The following is a 25,432-nucleotide window of genomic DNA, read 5'->3' on the forward strand; positions in this document are numbered from 1 at the left end:
ACAGTGTTTTAACTTTTAATTCTTATTGTTCTGAAAAGAAAAAGAAATTTTAGGTTAATGTTAGTTGAAGATAGGGGGCTGAATGATAATTTTATATTGCTCCTGTATTTTAATACCTCATGCTGATTTTCTTCTGCATTCAGATGATCTGCATAATTTTACTTAATTTAATTTGTATTAATATAGAGGATTTCAGAGAACCAGTATATTTTAAACCATTATTAGAAAAATGATTTTATTTTGAAGACAAAGTAACATTAATTTCAGAATAAAAATTCCTTTTAAAATGAAAGTTTAAAAATTTTATTTCCCTTATTTTGTACTTTATCAGCTTTGTATCAATTTGATGTGTGTCTTTATGTGTTAATAAGAATCCCAGTAGACACAAAAGTATTTTCTATCCTTCGAGAGTGTTGTCCACTGATACAGCTGTTTTTAATATGTATTTTGATTGTAACTGTCAAGGATCTTAAGTGTTCTTTAAAATTTTTAAGCAACAAATTTGCACAGGAGTTTGTGTCCCAAGGAAGACATTTTAAAATTTATACATAAATAAGTTCTTGCTTTGTTACGTATCATTAGAAACTGAAAAAAGAGAATTATTCAGTTTAAAATGACTAGATCACAGTGTGTCATATAATTGAATAATCTGTATTCATTTAAAATTAAGTCAGAGAATGTTAAATAAAACGTCCAAATATTTAGTCAAAAATCTGTGTTTGTATCTGAAATAATAATAATTTAAAGAGTCTATAAAACAGCTGAAGGAAAAATCCCTAAAATATACGATGAATTGCCTGAATGACAAGAGTGGATGTATTATATTCTCTTTTATGGACTCACTTGTGCACTTTCCTAATTTGCTGTAATTAGTGTGTGTGGATTTTATTCTCTGGGAGAAAAGCATATTTGTTAAAAGAGAAACCAAGGGGAAAAGTTATGACACATTGGAATCTGAGAATTCTGGTTTTTTTCTTTTTTCATTTTTTTTCATAGCAGTTTTGAGGGCTTGAATAATAGTCTTAGTTCAGGAAGTGAAAAGAAGTTACTTACTGACCCGATTCCACCAGCAGATGATTTTGCTTGACTAGCCCTGTATTTTTTTTTTAAGTGTGAATTCCCTTAGAATAGTAGTGTGCAGGTCTCTATAGTGTATTTGTGCTTTATCTCTACCCATCTCTCTCTTATACCTGACCTGATACATTCGTATAATCTTTGAGTCCTCTGAGATACAGTGATTTTACTTTTACAGAGATAAGCCTAGTACTGAGTACTTTTGTCAGTAGTAGAAATGTCTGCTCCAGTTTTGGAGTTTTTGTTTTTGTTTTGCCTACCCAGCACATCTATAGTGGTAGTGGTGATAGCGTGATAATAGTGATCATAATAGCTAACATCTGCCTAGTCTGTATTATGTGCCAGGCTTATATCAATAGTAAAGCTTATAATAATCATTAAACCTAGTTTTTACTATTCTGTAAGGCTAGGTGCTATTTTCTACTCATTTTATCAATAAAACAACTGAAGCTTAAAGAGATTAAGACTCTTAATAACAAAGCCAAGATTTAGCAAGCTAATCCCAATTGGTTTCTTAGAAATTATCTTATATGCCTGACAAATTATTTTATGTTATATTACATTAATAATTATGCTTGTGTGTTGAAATATAAAGAGGAATTATTGGTGTTTACCATGGAAACATGCTATGTATGTTATTCTTCTAAGAAAAAGTTGTTCTATTATATAAAATATGTTGACCTAAAATATGTAATTTTGATATACTCAGTTCCTGTTTTATAACATATCCAGAAACATAATATAATCTCTACAGAACTATCAAGTATATAAATAACAAGGTTCTCTAGTAAATACTTAGGTATACCATTTTGATTATATATATAACAACTAATGCCTATTATCTCAACACTTTGCTTTTGGTTTTGTTTTGGCAAATGAAATTGATTTTGGGGATTTGAGTTGGAAAGGAGAAAACTGGCTTCTATAAAATAAGCTTTCCGAACTTTGTAATTATTTTGCAAAGGTTTTCACTTGACTCTCATCTAAATCCCATTATGGAATGTGGCATGCTTTCTCAAAGTTAATTTATTTACAAATGAAGAAGAAAGGAGGACAACCACTAAACTTAAACTCTTTAGGGAACAAGTATTCATTAAGTAAATTAAAATCGTCACACTAGCAATGCATGGAAAGTTAGAGAAGAAAAAAAGCAATAAGTAAATTCAACCACTGATGAGTAACTGTAGGTATATAAAAGGGAAATATTCTGAGTTCATGCTTGTCAAAAAGGTATTTTTATACTCGTGCTTGAATAAGAGTTTCACCGGATGTAATATTTAGGTTGGAGACAATTATTCCTTTGAGGTTTTATTGCATCCATTCCATTGTCTTCTGTCATTTAGTGGTGTTGGTGAAGAAGATCTGATTCTTGGTCCCCTGAGAGTCACGTGGATTTTACATTTCTGGAAGCTTTTTGCATTTAGGAACTATAAGTAGACTTTCAAGGGGTCAGACTTCAGACTTGAAAAAATTATTTGTATTTGTTGGGTCCATGAGATTTTTGGTTCTAGGGTAGGAAAGACTCAGACCCTCCTCTAAGATAAGTAGGGACTGGGAAGATTCCACTGTGGTGGGCTGTGGCTTTTGTCTCCCCTCCTGTTCTACCTCAGCATTTCTGGTTGGAGGACTGCCAGTCCTTTCCTGGCTTGATTAAAAGGCAATTCCAGTATTGGGGATACTGTAAAATAGTGACTTGATTTATCACTTTAGCTTTCTATAGAATTGATTGTCTTAAACACTAGGCTACTTTTTTCTGTGGTATGCTTTGCTGCAGAACAACTCTTTTCCTTCGTTTTCTTTTTAAAGATAGGGACAGATGCTGGGGTGGGTGGAGGCACAACCCTAAAGTCTGTTTCTGAATTAACGTACCACTTACTATCAGATCTCTGGCATATCCCAGGTCAGAGACTCTACAGAGCTTCTGACTGATATGAGCACCCCTCCTCTGTGTTCCTTTGTGAATATGCTAAACTGCACCTTCCTCCAGATCTTGCCTTTCTTTCTTCAAAGCACTCAATAATAAGGTCTTGAGGAAAATTTGTTCTTGCTATTGGACTTATTCTAGTAACAGACACATCATAGGAGTTGAGGCAAGGGAAAAAATATCCCTGGCCTTAAAAAATAAATACTCTTTTCATTTTTGTTACACTCTTATAGAAAAGAAGTTAGGCTTTAAATTTTTGTCTCTGTTGAGATAGGAAAATTCCCTAGATGTGTTATTAATAGTTTGCCTGATTTTTAGTGATAGTCATTATTAAAACAAGCATGGGGAGGGGAGAGTCAGATGATAACCCAGTGGGTAAAGTGCACTTGTGTAAGGCCCTGGGTTCAACCCCAGCACAACTTGAGACATGGATAGCCCTAAGGTAACTCCATGGATGATGGACTGATGGTCTCTCTCTCTCTCTCTCTCTCTCTCTGACAGACAGAGAGAGAGAGAGACTAAGGATTATAAGATGCTGAACTGGGTAGGCAGCTTAGTAGTATCACTCATGTATGAGGTCCTCGGTTCATTCCATGGCATTAACAAAACAAAAAAAATCAAGCATTGGTCCTGGCAAGGATTTAAACTCAATGACATATTATTTTTTTTTATAATGTCTGTAAATTAGTTTCAGCAATGTGTTTCTAACTTTATTTCTTGACTTGACAGAACCTTAATTTTTTTCCCCCTGGTTTTTCTCTACCTCTGGGAAGGTATTACTTCTGTAGACTTCACTTTGTAGAGTGAAACCCACCTCATTATGACCCCTGTCCTCTGTAGTAAATCCTCTGAATTAATTTTGAGTCTTTCTGATCTGCACCCTCACTTCACTTGACTCCCCCCAAGATTTCATTATTAGATTTTGACAGCCTTTTAAATTTGTAAGTGCCACAAATTTGTCACTAGAGATGAATGGGTAAAAAGAAAATTCCTTGCAGTGGAGGATATGGGTAAAATATTTCAAATGACAGATCTGCATCAATAATGTTAATGTTTATAGGGTGATGAAAACCATGTTAAGTCTTAAGCCAGAATCTTGTTTCAGCTGAGTCCCAGAAATTCTGACCACAGAAGCCAAGGCGCATTCCATTTATTCCAAGTTTTAAAATCCTTTCCAATTGTTTAAAAGACAGTTGTCACTCTTCAACCTAAAGCAGTGGAAATAGTGTCAGCAATTTAAGTTGATTCTTGTCTTGCCTTAAATTTCTAAACTGGAGAACAAAAATTGGCAATGTTATTTTAGCTTCTATTTTTAATGTTCATCTCTGGTAAACCTTTTGAGTAATTCTCGCTCATTTTATTTAGTTAATTTTCTTTAAGAGAGTGGAGAAGAGATACCAATGCACTGTTTCATCACCTATGGACTTTCACCCCTTTTTGTCTGTGGTACTCTCATGGTGTGAGGCATCAAACCCATGGCTCCATGCCTGGAAGGCATGTGCTTCTCCCACTCAGGTTTCTCCTCTCTATCCCTTGTATCCGTCATTCTTTCTGAATGACTTCTGGCCTTGCTTTTATGCCAGCCAGTTGTCATTGCTGACAGCACTGAGCAATTACAGATTTAACTATTGGGTTGTAGGAAAAGTCATGAAGTATTTTTGTTTAAATATTAAAAAAAAACACTTCTTGTCATAGGAATCTATAAAACCTTTGTGTACTTCTCCAACCTTGCTTTTGATAATGCAGACCCTCCCAATTTGCCACTGCTAGGTAATCTTCACAAAGAGTGTGTGAAAAATTTATTTAGGAAGTGATACTTCTAAAGACCTGGTCTTGCTCAAGGGTGATGTATCCTCTTAGTCATCAACCCATGTGAGTCCGTGTCTCAGTATTACAGGTGAGACAAGATCACAACATCCAAACAATACAGTGTGTGCGTGTGTGCGCGCGCGCACACACACACACACACACACACATGTTTTGTCATTCTCTCCCTATAGTAACTATCTCTTTCTCTCCATACACACACACCACCATTACCACCACCACCCCACCCCCATAGGCAACTATCATTTCTCAGTATATTGAGGGGTAGGGGGGAGTCTCTTAGCAGATCTCCCTCTATCCACTTTTGTATTTTTGTTATTTTTATAGCATGCTATTTTTAATAGCTGTTTTTAGTTACATTAAAACTTCTTGTCGCACAAAGTGCAAGGACCAGCATAAGGATCCTGGTTCGAGCCCCCCGGCTCCCCACCTGCAGGGGAGTTACTTCACAAACAGTGAAGCAGGTCTGCAGGTGTCTTTCTCTCCTCTCTGTCTTCCCCATCTCTCTCCATTTCTCTCTGTCCTATCCAACAATGACGACATCAGTATCAACAACAATATAACTACAACAATAAAACAACAAGCACAACAAAAGGGAATAAGTAAATAAATAAATAAATACTAAAAACAACTTCTAGGGAGTCGGGCGGTAGTGCAGCGGGTTAAGCACAGGTGGTGCGAAGCACAAGGACCAGCATAAGGATCCCGGTTTGAGCCCCGCCTCTCCACCTGCTGGGGAGTCGCTTCACAGTCAGTGAAGCAGGTCTGCAGGTGTCTATCTTTCTCTACCCCTCTCTGTCTTCCCCTCCTCTCTCCATTTCTGTCTGTCCTATCTAATAGAACAGTCCTACATGTTCAAGCAACTGATCTCAGTCAATAAATAATCTTAGGGCCAGGTGGTGGCGCACTTGGTTAAGTACACACATTATAGTGTGCAAGGACCTGGGTTCAAGCCCCTGGTCCCCAACTGTAGGGGGAAAGCTTTATGAGAGGTGAAGCAGGGCTACAGGTGTCTCTCTGTCTCTCTCCCTCTCTATTACCCGCTTCCCTCTCAGTTTCTGGCTGTCTCTATCTAATAAATAAAGATAATTAAAAAAAAACTTCTTGTCATAGGAATCTATAAAACCTTTTTGTACTTCTCCAACCTTGCTTTTGATAATTTTTCTTTCCTTTTCTTGACATAGTAGTTCACTTTTGCCTTAAGGTCTTTTTTTTTTTTTTAACCTGTGTTTTCACCCTAGAATGTTCTTTCTCTGACGCCATGACTGACATCGTCTTTTCTTCAAGTGTTAGCATTAATCTGTCTATTCAAAGAGTCAGTTCCCAACCACTCAAAATAGCCACTTCCAATTCCTTTGAATATCATGTTACTTAATTGCCTTTATAACATCACAAATTACAATTACATTTGTTTGTCTGTTTGCTGCTATACTCCCATTAATTAAAATAAGGCCAGGTACAAAGCAAAGGCTGGATAATTATCTGTAGCATTAATGAATGAATAAATTACGGTAAACCTCAGAAATTTTATTTTTCATTTGCTTGCTCTTTTGAATTTTTCCAAGACACATCCCAGTTTTACTTTCAAACTTATTCAGGTTGTTGCCAGAATTAATTTTCTTGTGTGACTGGAGGCCCCATCTTTTTTGTCTACTGTGGCCTGGATATTACTCTCAGGTTCTAGAACCTTGTCCTGGGATTATTACTACTACTACTATTATTATTATTACTATTATTATATTGTCATGAGACTCCTTTAGCATGAATGCTTATATTATCAAGAAGTTAGGAAAATCACCTTTCAACATAGTCAAATCACAGGAGTGAGGTCATGTCACCGATGCCATAGCACTCTACCAAGAAGCAAGTTTCTGGTCTTCCTCAAGGTGATTTTTTTACTTCACATTAGTGAAGACCAGGAGGTGGGTATCCTTGATAGTCACCTAGCATCTCTCTGTCATGATAACTAGTGAAAAGAGTGTTGGTTTCCCTGAATATTACTTGAGTCAATATGACTTTTAAAGAAAGTAAAGCATACTATTTCCTATTGAAATAATGGACTTTGGCTGCCCCTGAAATTTGCTGTATTCAAAACAGTGTTACTTGAGACAAACCTGTAGGAGAAAGTTTTGTCAAAATGTTAAAAAAAAAAAAAAAAAGATGGTATATAAAGATCACAGCTGGATTGCTTTCTCCTCTCAGTTATTTTCAATTTTAGGAAGACCCTTTGAAACTGAGTTGGAAGTGACTTACTAAATTACTTTAAAACTCAGATTTATTTAAAAGAAACTGTCAGTTCTCAACTGAGATGTAATTAATAAAAATGTCCCCGTGATAGTTTGAGGGAAGACCAAGATAAAGAATATTTGTGCTTAGGTCTTTTCTTACAACTGATGTTACAAAGACTAGTGATAATTTTTTTAACTTGTTCATGTTTTAAAATCATTTTACTGGAAGATTAATGGTTTATAGTACTATTATTGATACATGGGTACAGTTTGTTATTTCCCCATGATAGATATCTGCAAAACACCCTCACCGCTAACCAGGGTTATTGCTGGGGCTCGGTGCCTGCACTACAAATCCACTGCTCCTGGAGGCTGTTTTTTTCCCCTTTTGTTGTCCTTGTTTTTTTTGTTGTTGTGGTGGTTATTATTGTTGTTGTTATTGATGTCATCGTTGTTGGATAGGACAGAGACGTGGAGAGAGGAGGGGAAGACAGGGAGAGAAAGATAGACACCTGCAGACCTCCTTCACCATGTGTGAAGTGAGTCTCCTGTAGGTGGGGATCCAGGGGCTCGAACCGGGTCAACTTGTGTTCTTTTTCATTATGCATTAGGACCCCAAAGGCCTGTCCTCCTTCCCCAGAGTCCTTTGCTTTGGTGCAATAGATCAGACCCAGTCCAAATTTTATCTTGTATTTTCCTTTCTGTCCTTGTTTCTTAAGTTCCACTTAAGAGTGAGATCATCTGGTTGGTGTTCATCCTCTTTTTGGCTTATCTCACTTAATATGTTTCCTTCGAGATCAGTTGAAAGTGAATTCATCATTCCTGATAGCTGAGTAGTATTCTATTGTGTATATACACCACAATTTTACTAGCTACTCACCAGTGATAATTCTTACTGCTTGGAATTCTTTCCTTGATAAAGAGGACTTAGGAGCATCTGTATCCATCTTCTAAATTTTCTTTAACTCTTATCACTTACCTCTTGTTTATGGCCAAGTTAAATCTATGGATCAAATGGGTTAAATTTTGCTGTGACCCATAGAGATATTTTAGAAAAATAAACCATTGTACTACATTGAGCCTTAAAGGATTGCGTCTAAATGTAATATATTTTTATATCAGAAATGTATTTCACCCAAACCATTAGTTGTGTCAAGGTATACATCTTTAGTGAGAGCGATCTGGCTGCGACATCTGTCACCCCATTGATCACCAGGGTTGATTAGGTTGGTCTGGCTGGCTGGGTGGGTGTCCCCTTCCTCCCTCACTACTCCATGTGTGTCTCTCCTGAAGCTGTACGCTCGGTCAAAGAGGACGGTCTTCCCCGATTAGAGATGGATCAGGCTTCGGCCGAGGGTATAGCTGCGCTCCCCTGCTAGAACCTCTGAACAAGCTCTCAAGATATGCATCTATAAAAAAAAATAATAAGTAACTTATGATCCAGCAGTGCTACTCCTAGCATATATCCAAAGAACATGAAAACACTAATTATAAGGTGCATGCCCCATATGTTCATAAATACATTATAGAATATGTATTCAGTGGAATGCTGTTCTATAGTTTAAAAAGATGATAGATCAGCAGTGGCAACAAGAGGGGGGGAAAAAGGCCTCCAGGAGCAGTGGATTCATAGTGCAGGCAGTGATAACCCTGTGTGATAACCCCTGTGAGCCCCAGTGATAACCCTGGAGGCAAAAAAAAAAAAAGATAGATAGATAATAGCATCCTTTGGGACAAAATGAATAGGATTGGGGGTGATTATGCTTAGTAAAATAAGTGAAATACAGTTACAGGATGTTTTTTGCTCATCTGTGGAATATAGATAATTTAAGCATTAAATTTGCAAAAGAAGGGACAAAGAAAGAAAGGAAGGATAAGAGGTCTGGGCATTGGTGCACCTGGTTGAATGCACATGGTACAATGTACAAGGACCTGCATTCAAGCCCCTGGTTCTCACCTATAGGGGGAAAGCAGTGTCAGGTGAGGTGAAGCTGTGCTACAGGTGTCTTGTCTGACTCTTCCTCTCTCCCTGTCTTCTCTCCCTCTCCTTCCTTCCCTCCCTCCTTTTCTCTCTTCCCCATTACTCTCAGTTTCTCTCTATCTTTATCCAATAACTAATAAATAAAATGGAAAGGAAGGAAAGAAAGAGCAACTAAGCAATCTCTCTCAGACTTTGTGAGAACTGGAGGGAGGGGCGCAGTACCTTGTTGGTGGTTGTGATGTAAAACTGTATCCCTAGAATCTTACACTTTTGTAAACCATTGTCAAAATCACTAGTAAAAAATAAATTTTGAAAAGATATGCGCCCATATCAAGATACAGTCCTTTCTAGTATAGGTGCTCAACCAGTTTGTAACCATGTCAGTTACAAGATCTCTCAGAACTTCACCTGGGCATGGGTGAGAATTTTTCTTCCTAAGGTTTTCTTTACGTTTAAGTCAAAATCTCCTAGTTTCTCTGTCTCCTTTTTTGTATGACAGAGCACTCTACTCCAATTCACATTCACAAAATGATTGATGTTTAGGTTTAATTCCAAAGGTTCTGGGGGTGGGGGAAGACGACTTAAGTTTTTAATTAAAAGCCTCAGAGATTAGTCTACAAGTAAAGTCTGAGTTAACAGATGCTCTTTATTGACCTAGAAACCTACTAGGAACTATTTGCCGGGAAATGTGGTGGCTTAAAATGAAAGAGTCTGTGGTATGATCAGTTTTAACATGCTATGTTAGGGCAGTTGCAAGTTTAAATAAAAATCTTACATTTAGAGCTTCCTTTTAATAAAGGCCTGCCTTTTTGCTTTTTTTTTCCTTTGAAAATAATTTTTTCTGTAATACAAATTAAAACTGAACTACAGTGATGCCCTCAAACTGATTCATTGTTACTAATGGATGTTGAAAAAGTCATGATGCATTTCTGCATAGAAAAAATGCGTCATGATTTTTCTGACAACCCAATAGTATCTCCTTTTATTTCAAGGTGATGCTTAAACCAGGCTTCCAGAATTTTTTTTTTAATTTAAATGTTGGAGTGAGACATTGTCTGGGAAAGTGTGGGTCCTATGGACTTTTAGGGATTATGGACCTTTACCTAGACCCCTGTCTTTCCTTCACCAGATCGGCCTGTATCCATCCACTAGGGGACATATGAGCACCTACAAGAAGAATGAATGTCTAGCTAGGTTAAAATCTAAATACAAGGGTATTTTTTATATCATATGAAAATATTCGTTTTTAGCTTTGTGCTTCATGGAGGAAAGCTGTGTATCTTGTTTAAATTTTAATTATCACAGGGAATTATGCAAGGCAGGGTTTGTATATTAATTCTGAATGAGAAAACAGCTAACAAGATTGTGCCATCTTACTGTATGCTTTAGTTTCACTAACTGAAACTAAACTGAGAATGATTCAAGCGCTGAAGATTAATGTATATTAAAAAAAGGGGGGAGACCTGGCGGTAGTGCACCGGATTAAGCACACATAGTACGAAGCTCCCAGTTCCCCACTGCAGGGGGGTCGCTTCACAAGCAGTGAAGCAGTTCTCATTTACATGAAGATGCATGCAAGTTTCCCTCATCTTTGAAAGATATAGCATTTTAAGGATGTTATTTCATCCTCTCTTGCCCTGCTGTTTTTGATAAGCAGTTAGCTGATTCTCATATTGTTCTCCCACATTTAGTGGGTATTTTGTCTCTATCTGCTTTCACAGTTTTCTCTTTTAACTTTGTTTTCAAGTAACGTGAATATAATATTGTAGGCAAGACTTTCTTTGGTGGTTCACTGAGCACTCTAGATCTATACATTATATTTTTGAAGTAGTCGGAAAGGATTGGTCATTCTTTAAATATTTTTTTCCTCTTTCATTTACATACATTTAGGGATGTTGGTATTATTTTGTCTCTGTTTTTTGTTTGTTTGTTTTGATTGGGTTTGGTTTTTGCCTCCAGGGTTATTGCTGGGGCTTGGTGCCTGCACTACGAAGCCACTGCTCCTGGCAGCCATCTTTTTTCCATTGTTGTTATTGTTGAGGGCCAGGCAGTGGCGCACCTGGCTAAAGGCACACACTGCAGTGTGCAAACACCCAGGTTCAAGCCCCTGGTCCTTACCTGCAGGGGGAAAACTAAATGAGTGGCGAAGCAGGGCTGCAGGTGTCTGTCTCTCTACCTCTCTCTCCACTCCCAATTTCTACTGTCTCTATCCATAATAAATAGATAAATATTTTTAAAAATTCAGAAACTTAGGGGTGGCCGGATGGTAGTGCAATAGGGTTAAGCATACATGGCACAAAGCACAAGGACCAGAGTAAGGATCCTGGTTTGAACCCTTCGCTTCCCACCGGCAGGGTGGGTTGCTTCACAGGTGGTGAAGCATGTCTTCAGGTGTCTCTCTCTCTCTCCCCTTTTCTATCTTCCCCTCCTCTCTTGATGTCTGTCTTATCAAAAAAAAAAAATTCAGGAACTTGAAATATTGTTGTTGGATAGGACAGAGAGAAATCAAGAGAGGAGGGAAAGAAAGATACCTGCAGATCTGATTCACCACTTGTGAAGTGACCCCCTCCCCCCCCCCCCCCGCAGGTAGGGAACTGAAGACTCAAACCTGTGTGCTTAACCCAGTGCACTAACACCTGGCCCTCTTGTCTCTGTTTTATCTTTATCAGCTGGGATGATTTCTTTTGATCTCTCTTTACATCCACTGACCTTTTTTTCTACTTATCCTTAGTCTGCTGTTAAATTTGCCTGATACATTTTCACTTCAGTTATTACATTCTCAAATCTAGATTTTCTATTAATTTGTTTTAGCTTATTTTTCTGCTGTTATGACTGTTCTCCTTCAGTATCAGTCTTCATTCAGTTATGGGTTACACTTGTCTCTTCTTTGCATGTCTAGTTATTTTTTATTTTGTGGTGCTGATGTTTGATATTTACTATACCAGGTCAGATTGATATTAGAATTATTAGGTTTTGGTGTGTGTGTGTGTGTGTGTGTGTGTGTGTGTGTGTGTGTATGTAAGAGAGAGAGAGAAAGGAAGGGGGGAACTGCCATTTGAGCCTGGGGCTTTACTTATACAAGTCATGTGCTATATTCTGAGAGGCCTTCTTCCCATCCCCTGTTGAAATTCAAGTTTTGTTTTTAATTAACCTTTAAATTCTTTTTCAACTATTTTTAGAACAGTTTTCAGGTGTTACAACAAAATTCAGTGGAAAGACAATTCTTATTGTCATCTAAGGAAAATATTTTATTATTTATTGGATGGAGACAGAGAAGGGGGAAGAGAGAGGGAGAGGAAAGTTAGAGGAAAGGGGAGATAGAGAAGAGATACGTAGGTCAGTAGGTAGGTGGATGGATGGATGGATGGATGGATGGATAGATAGATAGATAGATAGATAGATAGAAAGAAAGTAATTGAGAGGGGAAGGTAGAATGGAGAAAGAGAGAGGCAGAGAAATTGAGAGGAAAGGGATAGATAGAGATAGATAGATAGATAGATAGATAGATAGATAGATTGATAGATAGATGGATGTACATACCACAGTTTATCCATTTACCTATCCAAGAATATCTTGGTTGTTTTCAAGTCTTCAAAATGTGAATGGGAATGTTTATATCTTCCACAAGGAGTTGCAGAAGACTGGTATAAATTTTTCCTTAAATGTGTGAGAGTACACATGTGAAGCCTTCTGGACAAGGATTATTTTATAAACTTTGTTAGGATGGAAATAAAATGACTTTATGACTAGAATAACTCCCTTTCTAACACGTAACCTTTCTGGGGTGTCATGGGAAGTGAGGTCTTTTGATTATGCCTAGAAGAGTGTCCTGTATCTTTATGCTGTATAACGTCTCAGAAGATTTCTGTATAGCCTCAAACTCCTAGACAAATACTTTCTGCCTAACTTCATAGTGTTCTGGATATATGCAGTTTATTTAAGGTGGTCTCATATTTCTGGAGTTGTACTCTTCAAAACTCCATTTCCTCTTGTATTCTGCTCAAGCATTTTTTCTGCTCTCTTTCTCCCTCTCTCTCTCTCTCTCTCTCTCTCTTTCTCTCTCTCTGTCTCTTTGCCTCCAGGCTTATTGCTGGAGCTCAATGCCAACATTACGAATCCCCTTCTCCTATGGCCAACCCCTCCCCCTCTTTTAGGACAGAGACAAATTGAGAGGGGAGGGGATGATAGGGAAAAATGAGAGGGGTCCCTTCTGCAGGAAGGGAGCTGGGGGCTTGAACGAGGATCCTTGTGCAGCTAGGTCCTTATACTTCGTACTATATGTGCTTAACCCGGTGCGGCACTGCCCAGCCCCTCTCAAGCATCTTCATATAGATAATATACACAGTTGATTGTTGAGCTCATCTTACGTAGTTTCCCTATATTGGATTCATCACTGTCTTTTGTCTAACATTTAAATTCTTGCCAAATATATTTTTCCCAATTTCATAGTCGTTCACTTTTCATAGTAATATTCTTATCCCACTTATACCATGATAGCTAAAAAGTACAAGTCTTTCTTGTTTATATATATGTAACCAGATATTAAGGCACATATGTACAAGCCAAGATTCTGCAAGTTCTAGCTCTCTCATAGGCAGAAGTTGGAAAAAAGAACAGAAGGGAAAACACAAAGCAGAACTTGAACTGGAGTTGGTGTACTCCACTAAAGTAAAAGACTCTGGGGTTGTGGGGGGTGGGGAGGGCTCAGTCCTGGAACATGGTGGCAGAGGACATAGAGGGGATTGTGTTGTAAAAAAAAAAAATTAAATTTTAAAAAAGATTTGTGAGCTCTGTAATGGAGATGCCGGAGGTTATACAGTTAGTGGAACATAGAAATTCTGGCCATGCAGAGCAGAGAGGCCTCACTGAACAACTGGGTACTTCTTTTAGACACTAGGACATCCTTGACATAAGAATAGGTTATCTTAGGCCTGGAATTAGAATTGAATGAATTTCATGGATTTATATGATTGTCGGAAATGGATGCAAATTGGAGGTGAGAATGTTTTGCACCTATTATGGAGATATGAGATATTGTACTCATGTTTTAACCATTATCTCCGAAATAAAGTGATTTGATGGGGAAAAATTAGTTAGGTTAGGTTCCACTGTTTTAGACAGAATGAACAAGACAATCTCAAGGATCTTTCTATCAAGTTGGCTTTAAAAAGTTGACTTACATTAAATCTGAGTTAGATAGGATCTCGAGTGGCTAAGAAGGTGTCATGAAAGAGTAATCTTTTTTTATTTTTTATTTAAGAAAGGATTAATTAACAAAACCATAGGGTAGGAAGGGTACAGTTCCACACAATTCCCACCACCCAATCTCCATTTCCCACCCCCTCCCCTGATAGCTTTCCCATTCTCTATCCCTCTGGGAGCATGGACTCAGGGAAAGAGTAATCTTTGATCTACTTTTCATATGTTTTATTAGAAGGGGAGGATTTACAGAAAGAATCTCTTCCTGTGTCAGTTTTTCCATACTTAATCTGTTACCTAATTTGTAAAGACCCTTCCAGTGCTAAAAGACTAATGCCCTTTTGCCAGCTTAGTCTTAGAGTCCCATAGACATAACTTATGGTTCATTATATAGTTTAAGATGAGCTTGTTACATGTAAAATAGCTATCATTCAGCAGAACTAGAACACATGGGTTTTTATGTCTATGGTGGTGAATATTGTCTTAGCCTTTGAAGGGAATATATAAAGACCTCTTGTTACTGATGTGAAGAACTGGAGAAGGAGCTACTCTTAAATACACACATTCTGTTTTCTCAAATGTTTTCCATTCTTCTGTCAGCTTCTCCTTTCATGGGTCATTCAACACACACTCCTAGATGACTCTTCTAAACTGTCACATGTCAGTCAAAGAAACGTGCCACATGAGGAAATAAACTTGCTTAATTTTAAATTGATTAGACTGTCCTTGTAAAACATTTGTATATCTTGAGTTTCACACTGCATTTCATATTTTGGAAATAATAGACAGGACAGGACATGTGTGGGTGATAATTTCTAAAGAAAATAAGAATACTGCATAAGAAAACTACTTGGGAATAAATTTAAAGCTTAATTGATGTATGTAAACTAGATTGTAGTTGCTTGTAGAAGCTTTAGTATACAGACAGCTTATCAGAAAGACTAAAAATTGATTAATATATTTTTAAGGATTCAGAGCAACAAAAATTAGAAAGCAAAAACTGGAACAAATTCTTAAGAAGTTTGTGATAGAGTAGTGATAAAAAATGTAGGCTCTGACCTCAAAAAAAGTTGACTTAAATGACTAGTTATATGCCTTTTTAAAATTCTAATATATTGTAGGTAAAAAAATGTTATGGCTAGAAGAACATATTCTTGAACTCAAAGCAGATTATTCATCAATTACACCCTCCCCCTTGCATTTAGTTAGGTAATTAAAAAAGAACAAAGCAGAACAGTTCTTATTGCTGGCACCATTAGTGCAGGGGTTCTTTTGTGTCTTATTCTTAACACTACTGGTAGGGTGATGTGTCATATCTCAGCTTTCAGCAAGTGTAAACTGAACTTCTTGAAGACATGAAGTGCATATTCTTTTTCCTGTATTTTCAACAGTTAACACAACTAGCACAGTGCTTGTACATAATAGTTGCTTAGAAGATGTTTTAAGAAAAATAGTCAGTGTCTCTGCTATAATGTGAAAGGCACTATAATGGGAATAATAAGAACTTTGTGTTCCCTGTATGTATATATATAATTTGTATTCCTAGGAAATAGTATTAGGGCAAAAAAAGAAAGAAAACAGTGTTAGGTCTTTAGTAGATCAAATCCAGGATCATCTATGACAGCAGTCTTGCAGAATTCCTTTTTTTTTATACATGAGTCCAACTACAATGAATTATAGAAATATGTCCATATGTTTTTTTTGAATCTTTTTTCTTACAATATGCCAAGGTTAGTTTTCCTACTGGATTGTTGGAAATCATGACATAGTTTTGCATAGAAAATGAAAAATACCTCATGACTTTTCTGACAACTTTACTTTTGAATAATATGATAATAGTTTAATTTATAGCCACTCTTTAGCTTATTCTAAACAGTGCTCTTTAAGTGAATTTAGACTGAATAGAATCTCATGTACAAATGTATATATGTACATTTATTTGTACATGTGCCTTAACTATCGAATAAGTCCTTTTAAAAAAATTTTCCATCCAGTTTTCTCTTATCTATTATTATTATTAATAATAATAATAATTGGAGGTGGAATTAATGGTTTACAGTAAATACATTTTCTGGGGCATGTGTAAAATTTCTCCATTTTCTGCAAAACGTTCTCACCCCCAGCCTAGGTCCTCCTCTGCCATCATGCCTCAGGTCCTGAAAGCCCCTTTCTTCTGCACCAAACCCAGTTTAAGTTCTACTTTCCTACTTCTGTTCTTATTTCTCTACTCCTGCTCATGAGTGAGATCATACCATATTTACCCTTCTTTTTTTGACTTATCCATATAACATGATTTCTTCAAGTTCTCTCCAAGGTGAGATAAAACAGGTGAATTCATCTTTCTTAATAGCTGAGTAATATTCCTTTGTGTATATATACCACACCTTTCTCATTGACTTATCTGTTGGTGGACACCTGGGCTGCTTCCAGGTTTTTGCTATTACAAATTGTGTTGCTATAAACATAGGTAAACACAAATCACTTTGTGTTTGATTCCTTAGGATATATCCCCAGGAGTGGAATTCCAGAGTCAAAGGGTAGGTCCACTTCTAGCCCTGTGAGACTTCTCCAGACTGCTCTCCACAGGGGTTGGACCAATTGTCATTCCCACCAACACTGCAACATTTACCCTGAAGCCTCTCCAGCATTTGTTGTTACTATCATTTCTGATGTGTGACATTTCTTACAGGAGTGAAATGGTATCTCTTTAATTTCTCTGTCAGTCAGTGACTTGGGAGCATTTTTTCAAATGTCTGTTGGTCTGTTGGATCTCTTTTTTAAAATATTATTTTATTTTATTTTGGATAGTGATAGAGAGAAATTGAAAGGGAAAGGGGAAATAGGGTAAGAGACATCTGCAGCACTGCTCCACCACTTGTGAAGCTTCCCTCTAGAGGTAGGGACTAGTTCTTGAACCTGGGTCCTTGTACATAGTAACGTGCACTCAACCAGGTGTGTCACCACCCAGGCCCCTGGTTCTCTTTGGTAAATATTCTGTTCATATCCTCTCCCCATTTTTTTGATGAGTTCATTTTGTTGTTGCTGCTGAATTTGGCAAGCTCTTTATATATTTTGATTTTTAACCTCTTGTCTGATGTGTGGCATGTAAAGATCTTCCATGCTGTAAGGAGTCTCTTTGTTTAGGTGGTGGATTTTTTTTTCCCTGTGCAGAAGCTTTCCAATTTGATACTCTATTGGTTTGTTTTAATTTTCCTTGCAATTGGATTTGTATCACTGAAGATGTCTATAAGATTTAGATGGGGGAGCCAGGTGGTAGCACAGTGGGTTATGCGCAGGTGGTGCAAAGCACAAGGAACTGCGTAAGGATCCCGGTATGAGCCCCAGCTCCCCACCTGCAGGGGAGTCGCTTCACAAGCAGTGAAGCAGGTCTGCAGGTGTCTTATCTTTCTCTCCCCATCTCTGTCTTCCCCTTTTCTCTCTATTTCTCTCTGTCCTATCTAACAATGACGACATCAATAACAACAACAATAATAACTACAACAACAATAAAAAACAAGGGCAACAAAAGGGAAAATAAATAAATAAATATTAAAAATTTAAAAAAAGATTTAGATGGAGAGTGGAGGTAGATAGCATAATGGTTATGCAAAGAGACTGTCATGTCTGAGGCTCCAATGACCCAGGTTCAATCCCCCACACCACAATAAATGAGAGCTAAACAGTGCTCTGGTAAATAATAATAATAATAATAATAAAATTTAGATGGAAAAGAGTGTTGCCAATATTGTCCTTGAAGTATTTGATAGTTTCTGGTCTAACATCCACGTCCTTGATCCGTTTGGAACTTATTTTTGTGTCTGATGAAATGTAGACATTCAATTTTATTCTTCTGCATGTCAACCTAGTTTTTCTAACACCATTTATTGAAGAGATGCTCCTTTCACCATTTAATAGTCTGGGCACATCTGTCAAAGATTAGATGTAAATAGATGTGGGGGTTTATTTTGGGACTCTCAGTTCTATTCCACTGGTCAGTATGCCTGCTTTTGTTCTAGTACCAGACAGTTTTTATTACAATGGCCCTATAATGTAGTTGAGATCTGGGAGTGTGATACCTCCAGTTCTGTTCTTTTATCTCAAAACTACTCTGGTGATTCCAGGTATTTTTCTGGCTCCAGATAAACATTTGTATTTTTTTTTTTGTTCTATTTTCTTAAAAAAAAAAAGTGGAATCTTGATGGAAGCAACCTAGATGCTCAGTAACAGGGCTGGAAAAAAAAAGTTATGGGGAATATATTCAATGAAATGCTACTCTGCAATTAAAAAACATAAATTCCTGCTTATGAATGAGATCATCCCATATTTTTCCTTCTCTTTCTGGTTTATTTTACTTAGCATGATTCCTTCAAACTCCATTTGAGATGGGCAGAGCTTAAGAAACAAGAACAGAATAGGAAAACATAAAGTAAAACTTGGACTGGATTGGTATATTGCACCAACACAAAGGGCTGTGGGGAAGGAGGACAGTGAGAGGGGTGGGAAGCAAGGTTTTCTTTAGGTCCTGGTATATAATGATGAATAAGGACATAAGCTGAGGGTGAGTGTGTTTTGCAGACATTTGTCATGGCAAGAGGACAAAGTATACCCATGTGCCAACAACTGTACTGGAAACTGTTAACCTCCGGTAAAAATAATTAAAGACAAAACAAAACATGACATTGCATTTGGGACAAGGTAGTCAGAACTAGAGATAATTATGGTAAGTGAAATAAGAGCTGAAAAATAATTATCCAATGGTTTTGCTCACATGTAGAATATAGATGCCTAAAACAAATGAACTGTGTGTGAGTGAGTGAGTGAGTGTGTGTGTGTGTGTGTGTGTGTGTGTGTGTGTGTAAACCAGCTGTTTCTAAGACTTATGATAACTTTGGTGTGTGTGTGTGTGTTATGAAACTATATACTATAATTTTACAGTCTTGTAGCCAGCTGTTAATCACAAATTAAAAAATGAAGACTTTGGGAGCCAGGCGGTGGCGCAGCGGGTTAAGTGCACATAGCGCAAAGCGCAAGGACCAGCAAAAGGATCTTGGTTCAAACCTCCGGCTCCCCACCTGCAGGGGGTTCACTGCACAGGCAGTGAAGCAGGTCTGCAGGTGTCAAAAAATAAATAAAGATTTTGAGAGAACTATGGTGGTTATGAAGTGAAAGGTTCACAGGGCTTTGATGAGGGTACAGAGAATTATACAGACCATATATGAGCGTGAAACTGTAGCCCTTAAATCTTATAATTTAGTAAACCACTGTTAAGTCACTAATAATAAAAATTATTTTAATTCCCATTCTATTTTTCTATCTCTCATTAATTAGACAAAAGCCAATGCCTTAAATCTTTGGCTTTGTAATTATTAACGTCCTAGGTTTTTCTCTCGATTATTTTTATTATTTTGTTTGTTTATTGTAGCTTTAAAATTAGAACTATTTTAAAAGTTGTACCCTGAGTAGTTACCAATTGGGTTATCTCTGAAATGGAGAAAAATATTCATACATCCTTTTGTCTTCAAAAACTCCTGCTAGCTCTATTTATTTATAATGTTATATTCCTAAGGGTTTCAGGCTTGAACTAGAATCCTTATGCCAGTTCTTGTGCTTCACGCCATGTGCCCTTATCCCACTGCACTACCACCTGACCCCCTAGAACATATAAGTTTTATTGCTGTCTAAAAGTCTCTTCTGTTGATAAGCTCTGTTGAGATAGGACTGCTATAAGAGTTTACAGAATGAACATCTGAAGCTTGAGAGAAACACCCTAACGAAACTAAAGAGTTTTACCCTTTTAAGAGTTGCTACATTGCCAACATTCTTGATAATATAAAAGGCAATACTGCGTAAAGAGACTAGGAACATCTGACTGTGTGGAAAATGATTCAGTAGAACTGAATTCTGAAGGCAAAGACCTTTTTAGACTACTTAATCTGTTTAGACTGCTTCTATTTCTCTTCCTATATATCTGTGGCATATGATGTTGAAACTTTCTAAGTAAATATAAAAGAGTTTTTACTTTCTTTTCTAATCTTTTAAAGATGTTTAATCCAGATAGAGACGGAGAAATTGAGACGGGAGAGGGACTAGAGCAAAAATAGTGAGACACTATTTTCTGCCACACTATCTCACCACTTGTGAAGCTTTCCTCCTGTAGGTGGGGACTGGGGGCTTGAACACTGTTATGGTGCATTCTACCTGTGCTAGGACCTCCACTTGGTCCCGAAGAGTCCTTCAAAATTAAAAAAATAAAAATGTGAAGTCATAAAAAAGAATTGCCTTGGCTTAACTTGTAGTATTTAATGGTTCATAAAATAATGGCACTTTCTTACTAGAAACATCTTCAATTTTATGAAATGTGAATTTGACTTTTCTACTTTCTATTTATGTTTTTCCCTTTTCTATCGTATTATTGATACTTAATTGTTTATAGTACAGTTGGTGAGATACGGGTCTGATTTCTCATCTTTCCACGATAGATGTCTGCAAAACATTTTTTTTTCTTTATTTGGTAGGACAGAGAGAATTTGAGAGATGTGAGGGTATATATATATATATATATATAGAGAGAGAGAGAGAGAGAGAGAGGGAGAGAGACAAAGAAATACCTGCAGTACCTGGTTCACTGCTTAAGAAGCTTCTCTTCTGCAGTTGGGGAGCAGAGGCTCAAACCTGGGTCCTTGCACATGGTAACGTGTACTCTTAACCAGGTGTGCCACCGCCCCAGCCTCATGCAAAATTCTTCTACCCCCAACTTAAGTCCTTTTCCACCATTCATGCACTGGGACCCCAAACTCCACCCCTCTTCCACCTGCTCCTTCCTCAGAGTTCTTTTCTTTGGTGCAATACACCACATCCAGTCTTTAGAAGAATTAAGGAGCAAAGTACTGATAGCACTGAAAGTCATTGGTTGAGATCAGTAGATCTCAAAGAGTATTTCTAGGACTAGTATCTCCAACATTACTTGAGAACTTGTTAGAATGCAAATTCTTTTTTTTAAAATTTCTTTATTAGGCAATACAATATTGGTAAATATTGTAATACAGTATTGGTGAATACAATAGTTTGTACATGCATAACATTTCCCAGTTTTCCATATAACAATAGAACCCACACTAGGTCCTCTGTCAAGAATGCAAATTCTTAGATCCTACCCTGGACCCAGTGAATCAAAAGTTCTAAGTGTAGAGCCCAGCAACCTGTGTTTCAACAAATCCTGCAGGTGATTTTTATGGTAACTTGAAGTTTGAGGGCCTCAGTTTTGGGCAAAAAAATTCAACAACAACCAAGGAAGCCAAATATTGATGGCCTTGCATATGAATCAAGTGTACAAGTAATTGAGAGAATAAGAAGACATTCCTTAAATTCAGCCCAATAGCATCTGCTAACTGTGTTTATAAGAGAAATGAAGAACTTCACTATGCTGTGTTTCAGCCAGCTTCCAGTAACATAGGCAGTTATAGAGTAATTCAAGAATTACATGTCTGTCACTTTTGATTGATATTTGATCTTTTTCTTTTCAGCATGATGTATCCCAGACTTTACTCAAGGCAACACTGGACAGTGTTGTAGAAGAATGTGTCAGCTTTGTAGGAGTGGACATCAACATCTGTTCAGAAGTTTTGTTAAGGTGAGACAAGAAGTCTGTGACTAAAGATAACAGAAATTTGAATTTGACTGAGTAGTTCAAGCTCAGAACAAGGAGACGTGTGTGATATTGTCAAGTATGGAAAATCTATGAGTTCATAAGTGTTTTAGATAATCAGTCAGAGGGAAAGACATCATTTAAGGAGAGAATTGTAACAACTCACTTGATCATTTTTAATGCTGCAAGTCTAAAGTGAAGAATATTTAACCACTGTGTGAGTTAATGTTGCTAATAGAATTTAAATAAGTTTAGCATAGAAAAGAGCTGTTTCCTACTACTTAAGAAAAGATATTTTTCACTAGTTAAGATTCATGGAGATATCTTTCAAAAGTTGACAATAGCCAAAAGATGAATTTTGAGGCCTCAAGGGATGGATACCGTATTTTTATCTTGATTCTATAAGTCACAAAGCAAATATTCCTTATATACAGACATCTTACATATACTTTCCTAGATATACTTCCCCACCACCAATGTGATTGTACAATGCCTGCTTTTTAGTACATATTACTGTATTTATTATATAAATCTACTGACACAGCATGGAGTTGTGGACCTCTGGGAAAGATTTCTTTTTTTTATTTATTAGGGGATTAGTGTTTTACATTTGACAGTAAATATAATAGTTTGTACATGCATAATATTTATCAGTTTTCCACATAACAATACAACCCCCTCTGTCTGTACTTTTCCCCCTGACCCACCCCAGAGTCTTTTACTTTGGTGCAATACACCAACTCCAGTTCAGGTTCTACTTGTGTTTTTTCTTCTGATCTTGTTTTAGAAAAGATTTCTGCCTTTTTGCTTTGAACCTGACATAGCAGAAAATATTCCTTACACATTAAGTTGTTTTTCTACCATAACTATAAATGCTCCACAATTCCATGCATGGAATTTTATAATAGAATTAAGATTCTCTGGAATAATAATCATTTAATCAACACCAAGCAGACTACAGAATGGTACCCACAACAGTTATAAGTAAGTACTTTTCTATAGCTCGATTCTTTACTGAGAACAAGATGACCAAAGAAATGAGGCATACATAATAAAGCATGACTGTATTCTAAGTTCTGTTGGTAACTCTTTGTAAGGGAAGCAGGAATGGGCAGGATTACTATTTGATTCAAAAACAGATTATGAATGGTATAGAAATACTGTGTGAAACAGTTTTTCTTCTTTCATTTATGCTAACCAGCTTTATAAGAGTTACTGTTTTGGGGCTCAGGCAGTAGCACAATGGGTTAAGCGCACGTGGTGTGAAGTGCAAGGACTAGTGTAAGGATCTCCGTTCGAGCCCCCAGCTCCCCACCTGCAGGGGAGTCACTTCACAGGCAGTGAAGCAGGTCTGCAGGTGTCTCTGTCTTTCTCTCCTCCTCTCTCCATTTCTCTCTGCCCTATTCAACAACAACGACATCAACAACAATAATAACCACAATAATAAAACAACAAGGGCAACAAAAGGGAAAATAAATAATAAAATTTTTTTTAAAGTTACTTTTTTTCATCATCTTTTTACATTTTGTTGTCCTCTCTTAGATAACTGACTCCCCATTGTCTTTATTTTATTATGTAACTCCCTTTTGATTTAATTTAGAAACACATAGCAATATGCAATGATAGTTTTTTTTTTTTAAAGATTTCTTTATTGGGGAATTAATGTTTTACATTCGATAGTAAGTACAATAGTTTGTACATACATAACATTTCCCAGTTTTCCATATAATAACACAACCCCCACTAGGTCCTCTGTCATCCTTTTTGGACCTGTATTCTCACTACCCACCCACCCACCTCAGAGTCTTTTACTTTGGTGCCACATACCAATTCCAGTTCAGGTTCTACTTGTGTTTTCTCTTCTGATCTTGTTTTTCAACTTCTGCCTGAGAGTGAGATCATCCCATATCCATCCTTCTGTTTCTGACTTATTTCACTTAACATGAATTTTCCAAGGTCCGTTTGTTGGTGAAACAGACTGGAGGTGGTGTCTCAACTGGTAAACTGCAGGGCTGTTAGCAGCTACTTAATCTCTCCCTAGGCTCCGCTCTATCCAAGAGCCACATGTGTTTGCACTCACCGGTAATCTGGTGAGTTCCTGAAGTTGTTCTAGTCCTGTCTTGTTGTGGTCCCAGGTGGTCTCCTTTGGTCTTCCTAGTTGACCCTGGAGAGGAGAGGAGAGAAACACAGCTGCTGCTGCTCTGTAGCACCGCCTCCGGAAGTCTCCGAAGTGATAGTTGTTTTATGGTACAAATGTTCCGTATTATCTATTTTTAATGCAATGTTTTATTTCATTATCCCTAGACTTTCTGTATCTGTCACATTGCTCATTTTATTATTTTTTAAGGCATATTGCAGGACTCAATGCCAACCGAGCAAAAAATATTATTGAATGGCGAGAGAAAAATGGGCCCTTTGTTAACCGAGAACATCTGAAGAAAGTGAAAGGGCTGGGTCCAAAATCTTTCCAGCAGTGTGCTGGTTTCATCAGGATCAACCAGGATTATATTCAGACATTTTGCAGGTGATTATTAAAGTGTGACCTTTTGATTCTATTATCATTCTTTTCCCCATCATACTCCCTGGCAGAAATCCTAGGTATCTGTTTATTCTTTCATTCAATGTATGTTAAATGTATAATCTTTGCTAGGTACTAGAAATATAGCAGTGAACAAATCAACAAATTCCTAATTCTTATGGAGAATTTTAATATATGCACCAGACAAATAAGCTAGTAAAAAAGAAAGTTTCAGAGGTAATAAATATAATAAAAAATTAAAATAGGGAGAAATGACTCTTGGGGAGAAGTACAACTGCTTTATGACTTATTCATTGAAAAGTTATTGAGCTGAGTTTTAATGAAATGTAGAAATCAGCTGCACAGAGATTAAAATGAAAGCTTCCCAGGCAGAGAAAACTTAAGTGTGCAAGGTCCTGACTGATGTATTCTAGAAATGAAACTAAGATTAGTGTGATTGAAGTAGGAAAAGACTAATACAAGATGAGATGAAGTGGATAAATAGCCATATCCCCTAAGTCTGATTGGGCTTCTCCATTCCCTCTTCACTGAAAACTGACAAATGCATTATGTCATGTAGGTTAGGAGCTAAACTCTTGCATTCTAACTTGGTAGTGGAAAAACAAAGAATTTTTTCCTTTTAATAAAGGTCATACAAGAAGACATTCTTCCCCCATCCCCCACCTAGCATTGCTCACTCAGCTCTGGCTTATGGTGGGTGGTGGTACAGGGGATTGAACCTGGGACTTTAGAGCCTCAAGCATGAAATCTCTTAACATAGTCATTATGCTATCTCCTTTGCAGTAAAAAGATATTCTTTATTCTGGAAAAGTCTAAGGGGGAAAAACCAGTGATACTGGATACTTAAAAAAAAAAGTTATTAAATTATTTGATACTGAAAAGAAAAAGTCCAAAACCACCCAAATATAAACAGAATTTAAACATGGTTCTTCAATAGTGCAATATTTGATTCTCAGTACCACTAATAGCCTGAGCTGAGTGGTGCTATAATTAAAGAGAAGCAATCAGGTAGTGA

General features: G+C 37.1%; 1 protein-coding gene across 2 annotated transcripts in view; it reads left to right on the forward strand.

Annotated features, from left to right (window-relative positions):
• SRBD1 (S1 RNA binding domain 1) overlaps positions 1-25,432 on the forward strand; it is a 189,253-nt gene that overhangs the window by 140,557 nt on the left and 23,264 nt on the right. For both annotated transcript variants that reach the window (XM_060187543.1, XM_060187544.1), the window contains exons 17-18: positions 21,757-21,863; positions 24,226-24,402. In XM_060187543.1, the coding sequence (XP_060043526.1) occupies positions 21,757-21,863; positions 24,226-24,402 (284 nt within the window). The remainder of the gene's footprint in view (positions 1-21,756; positions 21,864-24,225; positions 24,403-25,432) is intronic.

The sequence above is a fragment of the Erinaceus europaeus genome, chromosome 3 (genome assembly GCF_950295315.1).
Source record: "Erinaceus europaeus chromosome 3, mEriEur2.1, whole genome shotgun sequence".
Classification (NCBI taxonomy): domain Eukaryota; kingdom Metazoa; phylum Chordata; class Mammalia; order Eulipotyphla; family Erinaceidae; genus Erinaceus; species Erinaceus europaeus.